The 17,607-nt window shown below is 45.7% G+C and overlaps 1 protein-coding gene across 1 annotated transcript; it reads left to right on the forward strand.

Moving 5' to 3' along the window:
- The first annotated feature begins 7,606 nt into the window (after positions 1 to 7,606).
- On the forward strand, positions 7,607 to 16,424 carry slc19a1 (solute carrier family 19 member 1). Its single transcript, XM_060050714.1, has 6 exons — positions 7,607 to 7,736; positions 8,933 to 9,581; positions 10,757 to 11,573; positions 12,427 to 12,619; positions 12,882 to 13,023; positions 14,716 to 16,424. Exons 2-6 carry the CDS (start codon positions 9,276 to 9,278, stop codon positions 14,899 to 14,901), a joined length of 1,644 nt encoding a protein of 547 aa, XP_059906697.1. The 5' UTR covers positions 7,607 to 7,736; positions 8,933 to 9,275; the 3' UTR covers positions 14,902 to 16,424.
- The last annotated feature ends 1,183 nt before the right edge of the window (positions 16,425 to 17,607 follow it).

The raw sequence follows: 17,607 nt of genomic DNA on the forward strand, positions 1-17,607 counted from the left end.
GACACATTAAGAACAGCAGTTTCCTTCATTGAAAAATAGCAGATCATTTTACGTTACATTCCAAAGCGACTTCCAGTTACACACAATAGTCCAGTAGTTCAATGTACAACAAATTAATCAGTGGCAGTCAATGCAATCCATGTAATGATAGGAAGGATTTTTATAAAAAAAATTATAACTTTTTTTAAATTTGTATTTTTTTTTTTACAATACTGTACTTCACAAAATCATCTCGCGGGCCGGATTAAACCCGTTCGCGGGCCTGATCCGGCCCGCGGGCCGTACGTTTGACACCCCTCTAATCGCTCACACACGTCCTCTGCCCCGCTGTGTTTGCTCTCGCTGTCATCGCTCCCCAGCTGCTCCGCTTCCACCGGCTCCGCCCAAAGCGCGTTTTCTCTGACGTTTTCAAAAACTCTCCGGTCAACCTCACTGAAACGGCCACTTTGAGGACCACGGTAGGATTTGCGCTGACTGTTGACGTCTTTGAGACGTTATTTTGGTGCTCGCCATCTTCTTACGTTACACTCCGTGACCCCAAACATCTTGGCAGCTTGGCAGTTGTTACTTGACTCTGCCTTATTGACGACCATTCTTTTAAAATTGGCATCATAGCTCCTCCGCTGTTGTTGATTGACCTGACCCACTTTTGAGCCACTTGTCTCTAATGGTCAGCCTGTCTTTAAACACCGGTAACGGTCTGGTTGTTAAGGACGCTGGACTACTTCTTCCCGGAACCAATTTCTGGCGCAACCTGCGGCCGCGAATGTGTATTGACATTTAAAGGGAGAGGCGAAGAAGAGAAACTGCGCTCTGAATACTAGACCCCGAATATAAGACGACCCGACTTTTTCGGACCTATTTCGATTGGAAAAAAGGCCGTCTTATATTCGGACCAATACGGTATATAAAAAGAAAATCGCATTATTAATATTATTGTTGCAATTGTGTCTCGGTCCGGAGAGGACGTCAGTTGGGTCCGGACCCGGACCGCGGTCCGCCTATTGCCGACCCCCGGTCTAGAGGGAAAATGGTCCCTCTCGATCGTCCTTCGACTTTAGCTCTCCTTGCTATCTCTCCTTGCTATCTCTCTCGCTCCCTCTCACACAAACACACACACACACACACACACACACACCTAAACAGACCTTTCTCATTCTGTCTCCTCCAAACGCACACACAGAAACATCACCTCTTGCGTACACGCGCACAGAGACGCACACAGCCTTTCTCACTCTGTCTCCTCTAAACGCATACACAAAAACATCGCCTCTTGCGTACCCGCGCACACACAGAGTCGCTCACAGCCTTTCTCTCTCTCTCACGCGCATACACCCACTGTCTCTCTGTGTGTCACTCGTGCCCTAGGCACCGTTTCCTCTGCAAAGGGACTCTAACCCTGATAAAGGACTCTAACCTTCTTACCACATAGAATTATTTAATACACATTCAAAGAAGGGGACTCTAACCCCCCTTTAAGACATAGGTGGGGACTTTAATCCCACCCGAGGGACCCTAACCCCCTTAAGACATAGTTGGGGACTCTAACCCCCTTACCACCGAAATTATTTAATACCTAAACAAAGAAGGGGACTCTAACCCCCCTTTAAGACATAGGTGGGGACTTTAATCCCACCCGAGGGACCCTAACCCCCTTAAGACATAGTTGGGGACTCTAACCCCCTTACCACCGAAATTATTTAATACCTAAACAAAGAAGGGGACTCTAACCCCCCTTTAAGACATAGGTGGGGACTTTAATCCCACCCGAGGGACCCTAACCCCCTTAAGACATAGTTGGGGACTCTAACCCCCTTACCACCGAAATTATTTAATACCTAAACAAAGAAGGGGACTCTAACCCCCCCCCCCCCCGAGGGACTCTAACCCCCTTTAGACATAGGTGTATTTATTACACATCCATTACTTGGCCATCGGTAGTCTTGTATCACTATGCCCGATTCTTATAGGCCCTATGGTCTCGAGGGTATTCTTTCACCATGCAACGAGCCGATATTCGATGTGTCACGCGTTCAGGGTCAATCGGGTTTATGGGGAAATACTGGGATGCAGTCCTATTCGTCCCCACGAGATATCCCGTAGCGAACCGCTCTCACAGTCTCACCTCCTAATGTGGTTCCTATATAACTATGCAGAGTTTGGATTTTATCAACAGGTTCTGCCTACCTTTTGTTGGGCGCATGCGAGGTGAGACTGCAGGAATCGGTCCGGTGCTCCGGGGTCCCGAGGTCGTGCCGCTCTCCGTCTCTCGTTTCCCAGTTGCGTGTTCAATTCAGAAAAAATCACGTCGAGGGTCACCAAATTGTTGGGAAAAACGGTCTGTCTAGCTACTGGACCAGATAAAATGAGACGGAGAGGTAATAAAGTCTATCGGCACGAGGACCTTGGATTTATTAAGTAAAGTGGCAGCGGTTATACAGAGTCATAAAGCGTGAGAAATCGAATATGTCTAAGTCCCTAATCAGCGCTGATGGTTCATCTGGAGCTTCGCCTCCGTGGAAGGTCTGCTTCAGAAGAAGGTGAAGAGTCCCTGTGTGATGCAGTCTTATGCTGTATCCTCCTCTCGATGAGGTGTGTGCGTTTGAGGTGTGTGCGGTTCTGTGTGTTTTGGCTCCCAGGCCCTGAGAGAGCTTCGTAACGGGGAGAGTTCCTCGTGTCTCTGGTGTGATAAATTAAAACGGGGGAGTGCCCCCCCGAAGTGTCTCGTGTGTGATAATTTAATGTTGCTATCAGGCCCCTAGTATGGGCAGAGGTATCTCTTGGTTCCTCCTAACGGGGAAGAGCTCTCAAAATGTCTCCTGTGTGATAAATTAATGTGGCTCTCCCGTTCTGGAGATGATACTGGTGCATTGTCTGAGTGTCCACCATCTGCCTGCCTGGGAGATGGGGCCTTCAGCTCCGGCCTTGACCTGACTATATATTATCATGTTTGTGTTGTTGGGTTAGAGCAAGAGTCGACTATATTATAATGTGTCCATGTGATGTGCTCATCAGGCTAGGGTAGGAGTTAGCTATATTTATAATGTACATGTGATGTACTCAGCAGGTTATTTTTCCCAACAACAGCCAGAACCACTGACAGGACAACAGACAGAGGAGCAACACACGGGACAGAGGGAGCAGGAGACAGGTCAGCGAGAGCTACAGCCAGGACAGACTGACAAACATGCAGAGGAGCAACAGACAGGACAAATAGAAGCACATGCAGAGGAGCCACAGACAGGACAAATAGAAGCACATGCAGAGGAGCCACAGACAGGACAAAGAGAAGCACATGCAGAGGAGCCACAGACAGGACAAATAGAAGCACATGCAGAGGAGCAACAGACAGGACAAATAGCAGGACCAACAGAGCAGATGGAAGAAGACACAGAGGGACAGACAGAAGGGTCTCCCCCAATCCAACACCAGGGCCAGAAGAGTCGTGCTCTGGCTGGAGCAGCAACATATAGATCCATTTTCAAAAATGAGTGGACCTCTTCATGGCCATTTATTACGAGAGGGACCCTCATCACACACTACTGGTGTGCAGTGTGCCGAATTGAAAACTCCTGTTGCCACCAGGGTGTGACAGATGTAGTGCGCCACATAAAAACCAAAGGCCACCAAGAAAAGCAACGGGCTCTCCAGTCCTCAGCCACAATATCACAATATGCAATGCCCATTCCCTCTGTTGGGGGCATGTCTGCACAAGATGCTAAGGTATGATATGTGTAATGGTCCTGTCAAGGTTCAGTCAAGAGTTGTGTGTTATAGTTGATCACGGTAAAGTCATGGTTGATAGTTCTGACTAATTTGTGTTTTGTAGTGTAGTACAGTAGAATTTTCTTAATTTGAGATCTTAGTTGCTGAATGTGTTTTTTACCTGTGGCCAATTATTGCAGGTGATTTGAAATAAATGATGGTCTTTTGGGTTAGGGCTAATCATTTTTAATTTCTTACAGACAAGAAGAGCTGAGGTCAAAATGACAGCTGGGTTGGTAGTTCACAACATCCCCCTAGCCTTTGCGGACCACCTAGGGCCTCTCCTAAAATAATGTTTCGGAGATTCGAAGACAGCACAGGAGTACAGGTGTGCTAGGACAAAGTCATCCTGCATTACCAATGAAGCAATAGTGCCATATTTCACACAGGAGCTTGTGAAGGAGATGAAAAAAATCTCAACAACATGAACATCTGTATGATTCTAACTTGTCATTATAGGAGTGGCAAAGATGAACCCGCTTACTGTCCGGGTCTTCATGGGCAGAAAAGTTGTCCACCAGTTCTTGAATATGTGCACAACAACTGGGACGAGATGTGGGACAGCAAGTGAGATCTTCACCAAAATGAACACCGCCTTAGAGGAGCATGCCATCCCTTGGGAGAACTGCATTGGTCTCTCAGTCGATAATGCAGCTGTGAACGTTGGATCACGTAATTCCATTGCCTCTAGGGTCCTCCAAAAGCATCTCAACACCTATATTCATGGTTGTCCTTGTCATGTGGCACATAACACCGCCAAAGCTGCAGGAGTGGGATTTTTTAAAGTGAGTTAAGGTCTTTACATGTAACTTTTTATTTGAATCCTAATTACATGCATTGACTGATTATGATTTGATTAATTGCAGGTGTCCCATTTTGATTTGGAGGACATGATAGTGGACATCGGTTACTGGTTCAAGGGTAGCACAAATCGGAAAGGATACCTGAGAGGTATGCATGTTTGATACTATTAAATGTAATATTGAAATGCTGAGCTGTAGAAAATAAATGATATGGAATAAAATGTCTGGAACAGAGTTTTGTGAGCTCCATGAAGCGGAGTACATGGAGGTCCTCCTCCATGTCTCGGTTCGTTGGCTAAGCCTTGAACGCTGTGTGACCAGGATCCTGAGGCTTTATGAACCTCTGGCCATGGTCATCATGGTCATCATTTATCTATTTCATTATGCAGCAACTACATGGATTGTTAGTCACATCCTTGTATTATTGATAACCTCTTGTTTTGTGTTATTTATTGATTGATTCAAGATGAAAACCAGGCCAGGTTCAAGAGGCTTGTGCAGACGTTCACTGACCCCATGACAGAAGTGTACCTGCTGTTCTTTCAAGCCACCGTTCCAACTTTCACTACTTTCAACTTGCTTCTACAAAGAGAGAGGTCATCAATATTTATGTTGTATGATGAGGTGGGATTGGATTTTGCAGTTTTTCTATTCTGTGTCTTGCTGATATCTGCAGGGATCTTCTAAAACATGTTTCACCCACTATTTTGTAAATGTCTGTTATAGATGGAGAAATTTGTACGCAAGCTTTGTTCAAAGTTCATTGTTCCAGCAGCTCTGCAGGGCCTTGAGGAGCCTGGTGACATTGCCTTTGGGGAGACGGCAAACCATTTGCCAGGTTAGTGATTGACTATTATTATGATCAAACACTGTGCTATGTGATCAATAACATGTGACACGTAGCCTTGTACCTAGCATTTTGTCACTTCATGAGTAGAAACCTATTAAGGTGTGTGGTAGTCCTTCCATTAACAGTGGGCTTCTGGTTGGATTTCTTGCCCTATATGTCTAGCTGATATTGCAGCATCAGCATGTTAAACCATTTATGTTAACATGGTATGCTGTATCTCTAACAGGAAGAAAGTTGAACATTGGGTTCACAACCAGGGCTAAACTCAACAGGCTACTTGACGAGGGTGACATCACACCACCCTGGATTCATTCCATGAAGCTGTGTTATGTTTCCTGACAAGTGCTGTGGCCTATGCACTAAAGAAGCTGCCACTGAAAGAGCCACTGCTCAAACATTCAAAATTTGTAGACGTACGGCAGAGGGCTGAAAGTGACATCGGAGATGTCCTGTACTTTGTTGAAAGGTTCGTTTTTTTTCCCTCTAATTATTGTCTATCATCTTAGCTAAAATATCCTGCTTTTTATGATGATATATGTTCACTCCTAAACATGAGCTATTCTTATATGGCTTCTCCTCAAAGATGCGTATGAACTGCTGTTGGTTGATGACAATATACCTAACAACTTGTAACTACTTTCATAAATAGGTTTCCCCATCTCCTCCCATACCATGGTCCAGAGGAGCATGACCTTCTGGGTGAGGAGTTTCTAAGTTATCAGACCATGCCAATGATATCCCTGCAGGATGAAACTGAAATGGAAAGCTTCTGGGCTGAAATGGCAACCCGCAAACATAAGGTAAAACAATTAATTTTTTTGTGTTTCCATTTGGCAGCTGTGGCTTGGCTGTTTTGCTTGTCGCATGTATATATTGTCATGCATTTTCCAAATTTTGCATATTTTTATCTGAACTGTGTTAATGGATCAACCTACAGTATACTTACAGTTTTAATCAATAAAAAATCAAGGTATGTTTTTCCATTGTGTTCTTGATGCATTTTCCATAGGTGACAGGAGCCAACGAATTTCAGAGGCTTGCTGCCGTTCCCAAGCTGGTCCTGGTGTTGCCCCATTCCAACGCAGACGCTGAGAGGGTGTTTTCAGTTGTGGGACTGAACAAAACCAAGACCAGAAACAGCCTAGCACTGGATGGCACCCTGTCCTCAATAATGACCATAAAGATGGCCGACCTGGAGCCCTGTTTCAAATGGGAGCCCCCCTCAGATGTCCTCAAGGCCTCCAAGAAGGCCACAGGCCAGTATAACCGTGCCCACAGATCATAGACGAGGACTAGCTTCTGATCTGCATCTGATAAGGATGACTTCATTTTTTGTTATTTTTGTAATGCATTCATCTTTTATTGCTTGAAAAAGTTGTACTGTTTGAGCACTGTTTCTAATGGACCATGTGGTGGGAGGCTTTGAATGAAGAATAATTTATCTCCCTAACTAATCTTGTCGTTTTTGGCTGAACATAAATCATTAAGTGCACTTAAGAATACAATTATTCACAACATAGGTTAGGTTTCAGTTCAGAATTTGTTTAATACCATTGTTGTGGTCAAAATATCAATCAACCTACCTAGGTCAAATCTTACACTGGTCTATGAATAAGGCTATATTGTGACACATAGGCAGTCATTTAGGCACAACAATAGTTTTCTGGTTTAATGTCCAACTCCAGACTAGGCCCTACAAGTCCTGATGCCAAACATGAATCAGAATAAGTTCAGGTATTGCACATCTTTAGCAGACCACCCAAAAATCCACTATAATGAAGGAAATCACATCTACTTGATCCAAAATTTCCTGGGGATGGACCTTCAGCTATGTCTTTGCTTAACATAATGTAACCAATATTGCCCATCTCCAGTGAGCCGCCCCTATCAATGGCTTGGGGCCTACCCACAAACCACCAAAATACAGGGTACAACATGGGTTCAACATCCAATTAAATAAAATTCTCTCAAATCTGAGCCTGAGTTGTCAGGGGTACCCCCGACAAAATCTCACTCCAAGGTTTTTTGAAAAGTTGGCAGCTCTGCAATGGGGCGTATAGGGAGTGCCCAGGCTCTTCGTAGACGGGCTCTGGTGGAGCGGATGACCACTCCAAGATGGCGGCCCCGCGTCTCGTCAGCGCCAGTAGGCGGTAGCATTCGATGCTCCGTCTATCTATAAGATGTCTATGCCTGCGGCTGGAGGGCTGCAGTGAAAACTACACATCCCAGAACTCCCCGCGAAGGAGGCTTGGGCCGACATTCGGGTCCCGTGACCATAGATGGCGATCAGGCAGCGCGCTCACCACGTCTCGTGCAAGGTAATAAACGTTCAGCTCGCTCTCTCTTAACCGTTAAAAAGTTAAACGCCGTTTTACGAACCACAGTTGGATGCCACGCAAACGAGTTTAATGCGAACTATTAAAGCCACTCCTAACAATCCAAGCACTCAGTTACGACCTGCTTTGTTGGAAACTCACATATTCATCCTAGTTTCCCCGCGTGTTTGTTAAACGACATCTAGCCACAACCTAACGTTGCATATTATGAAATACGTTGTCTCATTGCTTGGGTGTAGCCCTTTTTGAGCTAACTCGGCTATCTCTGTGTCTCGTAACTGTCACCGAACAGCCTGGCAGCACCGAGTGTTCCAAACAAAGTGTGTAGGCTACGTTTGAAACGTTCAGTCGTATTCACACCGCTAACATGTTGAAGTGAAAACACAACTGTGCTACGTCTGGCACTGCTGCGTCTGTGTTATGTGATTGTGTGATGTGATTGACGCCGGTGCCGTGATATACTTAAGCAATAGATCACGCCAGGCTGTGGTATGTGCTCATTATACCACTGTTAAGGGGCGTTGTCCGGCCCCGACGCGCAGCGGAGGGCTGGCGACCCCCTTCACAGTGGTATAATGAGCACATGCCACTGACTGAAGTGATCTATTGCTTTTATACAACGGTTACTGTTATGGCGAAACGAAAGTCATAGACACACTACATTTAAAAAGAAACCAAGAAAGTCAAAGTATCCGTTTTATTAAAGACTACCAAAAATTAGTCCCTCCTGGCTGCCGCTATGAATCGACGGTCGCTATGCAACACACTTTAGCGTCCCTCCGAGAGAAGGCTCCGATAGAGCGGTTCGCCGGCAATTTATCCTATGGAGCAGTTCACTCGCCGATTTTAGGCTTCAGTGAACGGTGCTATTGCTTTTATACAACTGTTAAAATTATGGCAAAATGACTCCACACACACACACTAGTAAAAATACGGTTGTATTCTTTGACACTTTCCACTTCAGTGATACTTTCACAAAATGATTGGGCGTCATAGCAGTTATGTATACGCTCATTATACAACAGTTAGGAACCAATCAGATCGCTGGATTCAGGCCCCCGTTGTATTAAATGTTATGTTGCATCGTTCAATAAATCAATAAATAAATCTTATCTCAGTCTCCGTTATTGCAACATAACAAATTTACGTTATATATTCATACTGTTGTTCTGTCACAGCTTCACCAAGACCGCCACCTGCCGGATAACGCTCAGCTGTCGCAGTGCAGGATGGAGCAAAGGTCGACCTCCTCTGTTACACGTAAACAGCGATAGGTAGCCTTTTAACTCTCTGCCACCCTCCCAATCCTTCTGGTTCCTCCGACATGGGAGACGTGGCTGCCGATGCACTCAATGATTAGACCTCCCCCGAGCTCCGAAGCGTTCCTATTCCCCTCAAGAATCCCACATGTCATAAGTTCCTCTTCCAGATACCAGGCAACAAGCTTTTCATGCAAAGCCAGCCACCATATGACCCACACGAACTGTCCGATCCAAACAAGCTGACTCATCTGGATCTACAATGGGGGTGGACGAGGGTCCCGCAGGTGTGGACAGACCGGCGGAAGAATCTGATCTAAAGGCACCGATGGCAGAGGACCCGGGAGGAGAATGTGGGGATGTCAAGGCAGAGACGGTTGCTATGGTTACCACCGCTGGTTCTGAAGAGCTGACCGGCACCGGGGCGCAGACGGAGACGGCCCCCCGCTCGTGGAAGTGGTCAGTGATCTACCTGTGCATCTACGGCTTCATGTCGGCCATCAAACCCGGAGAGCCGTTCATCACCCCCTACCTCCTCAGCACTGAGAAGAACTTCACCAGGGAGCAGGTCTGTCTGTCTCTGTCTGTCTCTGTGCGTCTGTGAAATGATTCAAGGACTAGTTGAGGATGTTCCCAATACAGCCTATCTGTTCATTTGTACATCATCTTCACGTTATAAATGTCCCAGATGTCGCTGTATATGTGACTTTCAGTTCAACTATTTGACAGAGAAGCATACATTGCCTTGAATGATTTGCCATATTTACCATTTCGTTTATTTGGCTCAATATCCACTCACTAGCCATCAAAGTATTTTTTAAATGGATTAATCACTAGTCAACAAAGGGCCATTCCATATTGGTCTGAAATGCTGCTTTCAATTAGTATTTGGGTGATTTAAAAAGAATGGATTGGACTCATGTGCTCATTGTATTCATTATGTTCAACTGAACTACAGAGTAGGCAGGATCTTTTTTTCTTGGACCCAAGGCAGGAAACTAATTTTGGCAGCGGATTAACAAACCAGTCACCCTAGCAGCGGGTGACTGGGCAGCTCAAAGTTCACATTCCTGTCAAACGTTGGTCTGATTCTAACGTTAAGACAATGAAGTGGCCTTCGACTTGTTGCAGATTCACTGCATTGTGACAGAAAGTATTGTAACCCATTCATGTTTCACCATACAGAGTAGCTGTGGTAATGAACACAGTGGCAAAAGTCCTATGACTTATGTGTTATGCTGCACTCCATAACAGCTAGCTTCCAGAGCAGAAGTGGGTCATTGTGCCTACTGATTTGCCACATGACAGTCGGTTAGTTACATCACATTGTCGGACCCAAAACCCCTCTGTGTCCCATAGTGATAATAGAACCCAAAACATTTATATTTTGTTCATCGTCTTGAATTGCGTCACAAGCAGGGTTTCCGCTCCTGAATCAAGTGGAGAAACAGGGGTGTGTGATTGTCTGCGTGTGTGGTAGATTTACATTTACATTCAGAGCATTTAGCAGACGCTTTTATCCAAAGTGACTGACAATAAGTACATTTGTCAGAATGCGAGAAACAACATATCGCTGTCGGTACAGTAAGCATGTTCAAGAAGTGCAAAGCACTCGCTAGGTTCACCCATTCACCGTATACAACACAGATAGCTAGGATAAGATGCTACACAACTTGCTATTCTTTTAAAACTTTTTTTTTTTTTTAAATACCCCCATGACGTGACTCTGGGCCCTCCCACCAGGTGACCAACGAGATCAACCCGGTGCTGTCCTACTCCTACATGGTGGTGCTGGTGCCGGTGCTACTGCTGACAGACTTCCTGCGCTACAAGCCGGTGCTGGTGGTGCAGGGCCTCAGCCAGGTGGCCATCTGGCTGCTGCTGCTCCTCGGCTCCTCGCTGCCCCACATGCAGCTCATGGAGTTCTTCTACGGCGTGACCTTGGCGGCGCGCGTTGCCTACTCCTCCTACATCTTCTCGCTTGTCACGCCCGGCCTGTACCAGCGCGTGGCCAGCTACTCCCGCACCGCCGTGCTGATGGGCGTGTTCTTCAGCTCGGTGCTGGGCCAGCTGTGCATGTCCCTGGGCGACATGAGCTACAACACGCTGAGCGGCGTCTCGCTAGGATTCGTGTTGCTGGGCCTGCTGCTCTCGCTCTGCCTGCCCTGGCCCAAGCGCTCCATGTTCTTCAACCGCACACACCAGCACCAGCAGCAGCAGCAGCTGAGGGAGCTGGGGGAGGGGGACACCGAAGCCACCAAGGGGGAGCGGGACCTGATGAACCCTGCGGGGGTCAAGGCCCCGGCGTCGCCCGCCCTGCCCCCCTGGCGCTGGTGTACCCTGTCCTGGCGGCAGTCTGTGTTTTTGCAGATGCTGGGGGAGGTGCGGGGCGTGGTGAGGGAGCCCAACCTGAGGCTGTGGTGCCTGTGGTGGGTGTTCAACTCCACAGGGTATTACCTGGTGCTGTTCTACGTGCATATCCTGTGGAACAAGGTGTACCCGGCCACGGAGAACAAGCACGTGTACAATGGTGGAGTGGAGGCCGTGTCCGTCCTGCTGGGTGAGAGGGAGCAGATCACCGCCGCACTGGTTACAGTATTTGTCATCATGGGAATGTGCTTGTTTTGAATTCACCTATTTGAAATTCAAATTGGAAGTTTCAAGTTGTTTCAAAAACGGATTCAATGTTCACTTATTCAGATACAAAAATGGAAGTGCAGATATTCAACACACAAAGTTCGTTACTCTTATTCATGTGGTCAGAATATGAATCAGTAAGTACATAAAAATGATAAAAGTAAAATGAGAGTGAAAAAAAATCTAACCGAAGCAGCATTGTATTCCAAGGACAGGCCTAATTAATATTGAATGAACGCAACCAAACTGATTTCTGTCCTCAGTCTGAGAGCGTGGTCTGTCCATCATGTGATCATAGAAAACGTTCCCCCCACATCCACACTGTTGGATGAGGGGTGGATGTTTGTTTCTACAAAGTTACAGTCTGATGTTCTGCGGTATTGTTTTTCAAGACTAACCTTGTTCTTACGAGGTAACGCCTGCAACAGGCTGCTCCAAATCAGAGTTATTGGCAAAAGAGAGGGCGGGACTTCCAATCCACATCTGTTTCTGTTCCATGTACCGGGAATGCCTCGCCTTAGGGACGGCAGGTTGGTCTTTGGTGTTTGACTCCAAGCCGAAAGGTTCTAGGCTCAAACCCCAACATCCGCTGCCTACCTGTAATCCCCCATGAGCAATGCTAAACCCCACCTGCTCATTAAAGACAAAATAATACGAAAACCTCTTTGAAATTTACATATGAAATGACATTAATCAAAATCGTAATGGTAAATCATAACATTTTCAAAGCTTCAAGCCACTCACTGGTTGACCTTCCTGTGGGTTTTGTCATCCAGGTGCGATCACCTCCTTCCTGGCTGGTCTGGTGAAGATACGCTGGAACTTGTGGTCGGAGCTGCTGATCGGGGTGATCACCGCCCTGCAGGCGGGCCTCCTGCTCCTAATGGGCCTCACCGATAACATCTGGGTCTGCTACGTGGCCTACGCCCTCTTCAGGGGCTTCTACCAGTTCCTGGTGCCCATCGCCATGTGAGTCTTGGCTTGGTAGCTGTTGGGGGTCATCGCCACCTTGCAGCCATCTTGGCTCTAAACGCTAGTTAGTAAAGCTTTAGCGTTTTTGAAATTCTAGATATATGTTTTTTGAGTACCATTATTTGATTACACCAAAATACTATTAAACACCAAAAACCCTCCCTCAGGCATAGCTAGAAGCGCAATAGGTGACAAGTAGGTAAACATGAAACCAATGAGTAGGTCATCCTAACAACACGGTGTTGTGGTCTTGCGGTAGTTTCCAGATCGCCTCGTCCCTCACTAAGGAGTTGTGCGCGTTGGTGTTCGGGATCAACACCTTCCTGGGGACCATCGTGAAGACCATCATCACCCTCATCGTGGCCGACAAGAGTGGCCTGGGACTAGATGTCCACGCCCAGGTAAGGCGGTCACTGGACCCTCCTTCAGGTGGAGTCGGTGTATGGGCCTCTAGGTCCTTTGACGTTGTAGGCGGTCGTTCGTTTTCATGCTTCGATAAAATAGTAACAAGCCAAGGAGCGGCATGGGACTGGACACTTACGAGGCCATTTCCATTGTTTGATCCTAGCAACAATCATTTCTATCGCACCATGGCCGTTTTGGGATGGATGTAGCCCAAGAATAAATCAGTTTAACCAATTAAAATCTATCTTTGTCATACAGTAGTCGCCATAGTCTCTGTACATGTTGTAGTGAAATGCGGAGGTTATCCCATTCTACGATTCTCAACACCCAGTCCTCCTTACTGCATCCATAGTGGTGAACTACAGTCATAGACCTATAATTATCGCTTTGTGTTATATGCGTTGATCAATCGTATAATATAATATGTATAGATTTATTTTGAGAAGATATCAGTGTTCAGATTAGGACTACTTTAAATTACCGAAAAAACGTCAAACGTCCAAAACATGCATGTATTAAAGACGGCAGCAAATACACAAACGGACACACTCGCTTATCATAATCCCCCTCACTTGCGAACTGCCATTCGCTACACTATTTTACTTGTTGATCGACTGAAACTCAATTATACTAGACTATAATTCCTGCTTTAAAAGGACATTTCTTCACATGGCACCTTCTCTGGTCTAAATGCCAGCTGGATGGTGAACTGAATGTGGAACCAAGCTTTCCTGGTGAATAAGGCCCATAGCCCGTTTAACCACAGTATCTTCCTTCAAGAAATCACAACATGATACTTCGATTGAATAATTTGTGTTTATGTTATAATTAGGGGTGTGACGAGCCATGGCCGTTTTGATTAAACTCGACGATATTACCCGTCACGTTAATCAGTCTCGCGAGATTAAACTCGACGATATTTCCCGTCGAGATTTGTGAGCTATCCAAACTTCTATTTGTGGCCTGTGGGGGCAGTAATGCGCCTTTGCTACGTCTAGACTGCCAGAACCTAACGAAGGAGAAGGAGAAGGAGGAGAAGGAGGGGAAGCGGGGGAAGCAGCGAAAGTAGCCATAGGCAGCAAGAATGACGTCGGAAAATACCCGTATTACCTTCGAAGATTTCCCCGCCACTTTTAAATAATTTGTTTGACAGCATTTTGGGTACCCGGCGGAAATGATGAATGGCAGTAGAGTGACTGATAAGACACGGACAATACCAAGTTGTCAGTGACATACTTGGTCAGACTCTGTTTGCACTATTTGCACTCTGTATTGACGGAGTAGAACTTTGATTTGGTTTTTCACATAATATTGTTTGCACTTCAATTATTTAATTTAATTTATTTTACTTTAGCTTTTATAAATGTTAGTTTCAATTTCATGCATGTAAAGAGTTATAATAAAACATTTCAAAATGCATGTGCAACTCGGTTAAGTAAAATTCTGTTGGTCCAGTCATATATTTTGTCATTGTAGTTTTCTTAAAATTTCGTCTCGTCTCGTTCTCGTGAACCCAATATCGTGTCTCGTCTCGTGAGCTGAGTGTATCGTCACACCCCTAGTTATAAGTCTACTAAACCGTTATGGTATGTTAATGTTGTTCCATAGTTTAAGCTGCAACTGTACTTCAGAGGGTTAAACGCTGACCGTGTCTAAACATTTGTGTTTGTATTTCCTCCCCCCCACAGTTCCTTGTCTACTTCTTTTACTTTGCACTCCTCACCGTCATCTACATGGTCTGCGCCGCCGTGGTAATCACCCGTCACTATAGGCGCCAGTCGGGGGGTGGGGCCAGCGAGCTGAGCCCAACAGCGGCGGTGGAATCTCAATCTGATGCAGAGCCTCATTCAAACGGCAAGCCTGCATCTACATAACAACCACCTGGACACAGGACACCTGGGCTTCTCGCTAAGCTCTAAAAGGGTGACTGTAGGGTAGGCGTCGCACAATACAAGCAGAACTACTCTACACCATCGCTTTTGACGAAGGTACTCTCAGCCCCTAACCCCATTCCGTATGGTGCCCAGGTGGAGCTCCCAGCACCTTCAATCAGAGATGTCCCTGCACCTCTTGTGGCCTCCCCATACCGTCGTTAAACTTGTCCTTTGAAACCCCCCAAACAGATCTGAAGATGTGACTACGAGTGTTTCCTATGTGCCTTGTCTCGCCCCCCGCGGTACCGGGTGTGCGGCCTACTTTAAGTGAGAATGGGTTGGAACTTGCCTTGGACAGTGGGACCAGCTACAGGAATCTACTGTATTGTTCAGTTCTACTCTAAATCGTTTTGTTTGTCGTGTTGTAAAAAACTGTAAAAAAAACTCTAGCGATTATTTTAAAAGGTTAATGATTTATTCCTTTTGAAACTGAATGAGCTAACTGATGCCAAGTACTCTAGTATGTTGTAAGAAATCTTCCTCATGAAATGGTCGTAGTGGGCCCCGGTTTGTTATTTTCGTGAAGATTGCACTGGAGATTTAGAGTAGCTCCCAGAATGATTGTCCGTCTCCATATGCTGTAGCTGTCCGAACTCTGGCAGTCGGCGAATCAGCCCCGTGTTGGGACAAGGGGCCATGATTGCAATGCTATCGCCATTAACATTGCTTTAATGGAAAAATCTGTGTGATTTGAAACATTCTTTATTATGTTTTTTTTTATTCATTTAGGAAGTACGATGCAGAAGTCTTATAGTAATTAGTACTGTTTTACACTAGGTCAATTTACCACAGTGTATATAGGAATATATATTTGATATACTTATCCTGACCTTGACCGAATGACTAGAGGTCGGCATCGGACAACAGGAAAGCTTGAGCGAAGTAAGAGTCTAGGGATGTTATAATGAATGTGCATTATTCAGTTTACTGCTACTGAAGACATTACACACATACTTTACAGGTCAATGGCTCCAGGAGTTTATTAATCATGCATTTCACTCTGGTCTAATGGAGTGGCGAGTGTCCATTGGCAAAGATTATGATTTGGGACAAAATTGGTTGGTAATGTATGAAGTGCAGTTTGTGTAGGAATGGTGTTGCCTTGGGTCGCCTTATATTCCCTGATGCCGTGTCAATAGTGTGCATGAAAAAAATATCAATTGCCTTTTTTCCAATAGTTTTTTACACAAACTGCATTTATTCGTGGGTAAATTGAGTCGGACGAGCACTGTTTTGTAGAGCTTGTTACAAACCATGTTGTGTTTCTTTGATTTTAAGAATTGGTTTGTAGGTTTGCTGAACAGTGAACATGAATGTGAACCCCTTACTTTTAAGCAGTTAAGTCGATAAAGGTGAACCCTGTTGAAATGCTGTAAAAGGAATAGGAGAATACTTGACTATCTCAATTTTGATCATTTGTTAATTTTGTACTTGAATATTAAATAATTTTTTTGGCGAAGAGATTCTTTGATTCTTTGTTTTCAATGACTTTGTTATTTTATAACTTCCCTTGACCATCCGAACCTCCAACTCACCCTTACTTTATGATCGGTCAATGTAGAAACCTTAATTTGAATACATATATTCAAGAGGCAAGGGGGGATTATTGCTAGGATGTTCTGGACGAATCCGTACGTTACTAGGTGCAATGCCTTCTCTCTGCAATCCACTTGTAGTCATCCTTGAGCAAGATGCCTCCCCTTTCCTTCTCCTCAACCTGTCTTTGTATGTATCATACGTTGTGTTGACTGAAAATGTCTGCAGAATCACCGACCCACAAGACAATGTAGACCACGTTCTCGTTTTGCTGATGCCCACAGCAACCTTGCCACAAAAAATTGTATTTTTCCAACAGCAATTAAAAAAGAAACAAACAATCAAGGCAACTTGTACAGTGTGCAGACAAACAAGGTTAACGTTAGTCACTTAATTGATATCAGCTTATTCTGTTTGGCACTGCTGATGAAGCATCAGATGATATCCCTGCTAAAATCTGCCCTGAGTGGGCTCCTGTGAAAGGATGACTTTTGCCGCTTTTCCACCGCACATGTAGCTCGACTCGACACGACTCGACACGACACGACTCGACACGGTAGCAGCACGGGTGCTTTTCCACCGCAAAAAGTACCTCCTGGACGTGGGCGGGGTCGGCTGCGCGAAAGGGCCGTGACGTATTTGTGTACGCGACGCAAACAACACATACGCAACCCACACATGGACAGAACCCACATAACAACAATGGAGGACATCGATCACATTACTATTATTAGCTGGCATGTTGAAGAAGTTGGAGAAGTGGAACATGTTGGCTGCGGCGCTGCTATGGATGTTACCAGCATGGTTGCCATGTCGCTCTCGTGACTTCGTCACACTCTCTGGCCAATCAGTCGCCGGCCGTCTGCCGACGTCACCTTTTAGCATCGGCTCAGCTCGCTTGGAACCTAGAGCGAGTAGGTACTAGAAAAAGCAGCCACTTCAGGTACCAGATACCATGGTACCGCGGTGGAAACGCAAAAAATGCGAGCTGAGTCGAGTCGTGTCGAGTCGTGTCGAGCTGGTACCATGCAGTGGAAAAGCGGCAATTTGTCCCTCGTTTTTCAATTGGTCCTGCCTAGAGCTAGAGCGCTTTAGCCATTCCAGCCCCTA

This window comes from Gadus macrocephalus, chromosome 4 (assembly GCF_031168955.1).
Source record: "Gadus macrocephalus chromosome 4, ASM3116895v1".
Classification (NCBI taxonomy): domain Eukaryota; kingdom Metazoa; phylum Chordata; class Actinopteri; order Gadiformes; family Gadidae; genus Gadus; species Gadus macrocephalus.

What these genes read in the sequence shown, in the direction of transcription:
- slc19a1 (XM_060050714.1), top strand. Translation starts at nt 9,276, where the DNA reads ATGGGGGTGGACGAGGGTCCCGCAGGTGTGGACAGACCGGCGGAAGAA. An exon ending in AGAACTTCACCAGGGAGCAG is followed by an intron (nt 9,582 to 10,756) that starts GTCTGTCTGTCT and finishes CCCTCCCACCAG; the next exon opens with GTGACCAACGAGATCAACCC. An exon ending in TTCCTGGTGCCCATCGCCAT is followed by an intron (nt 12,620 to 12,881) that starts GTGAGTCTTGGC and finishes GTCTTGCGGTAG; the next exon opens with TTTCCAGATCGCCTCGTCCC.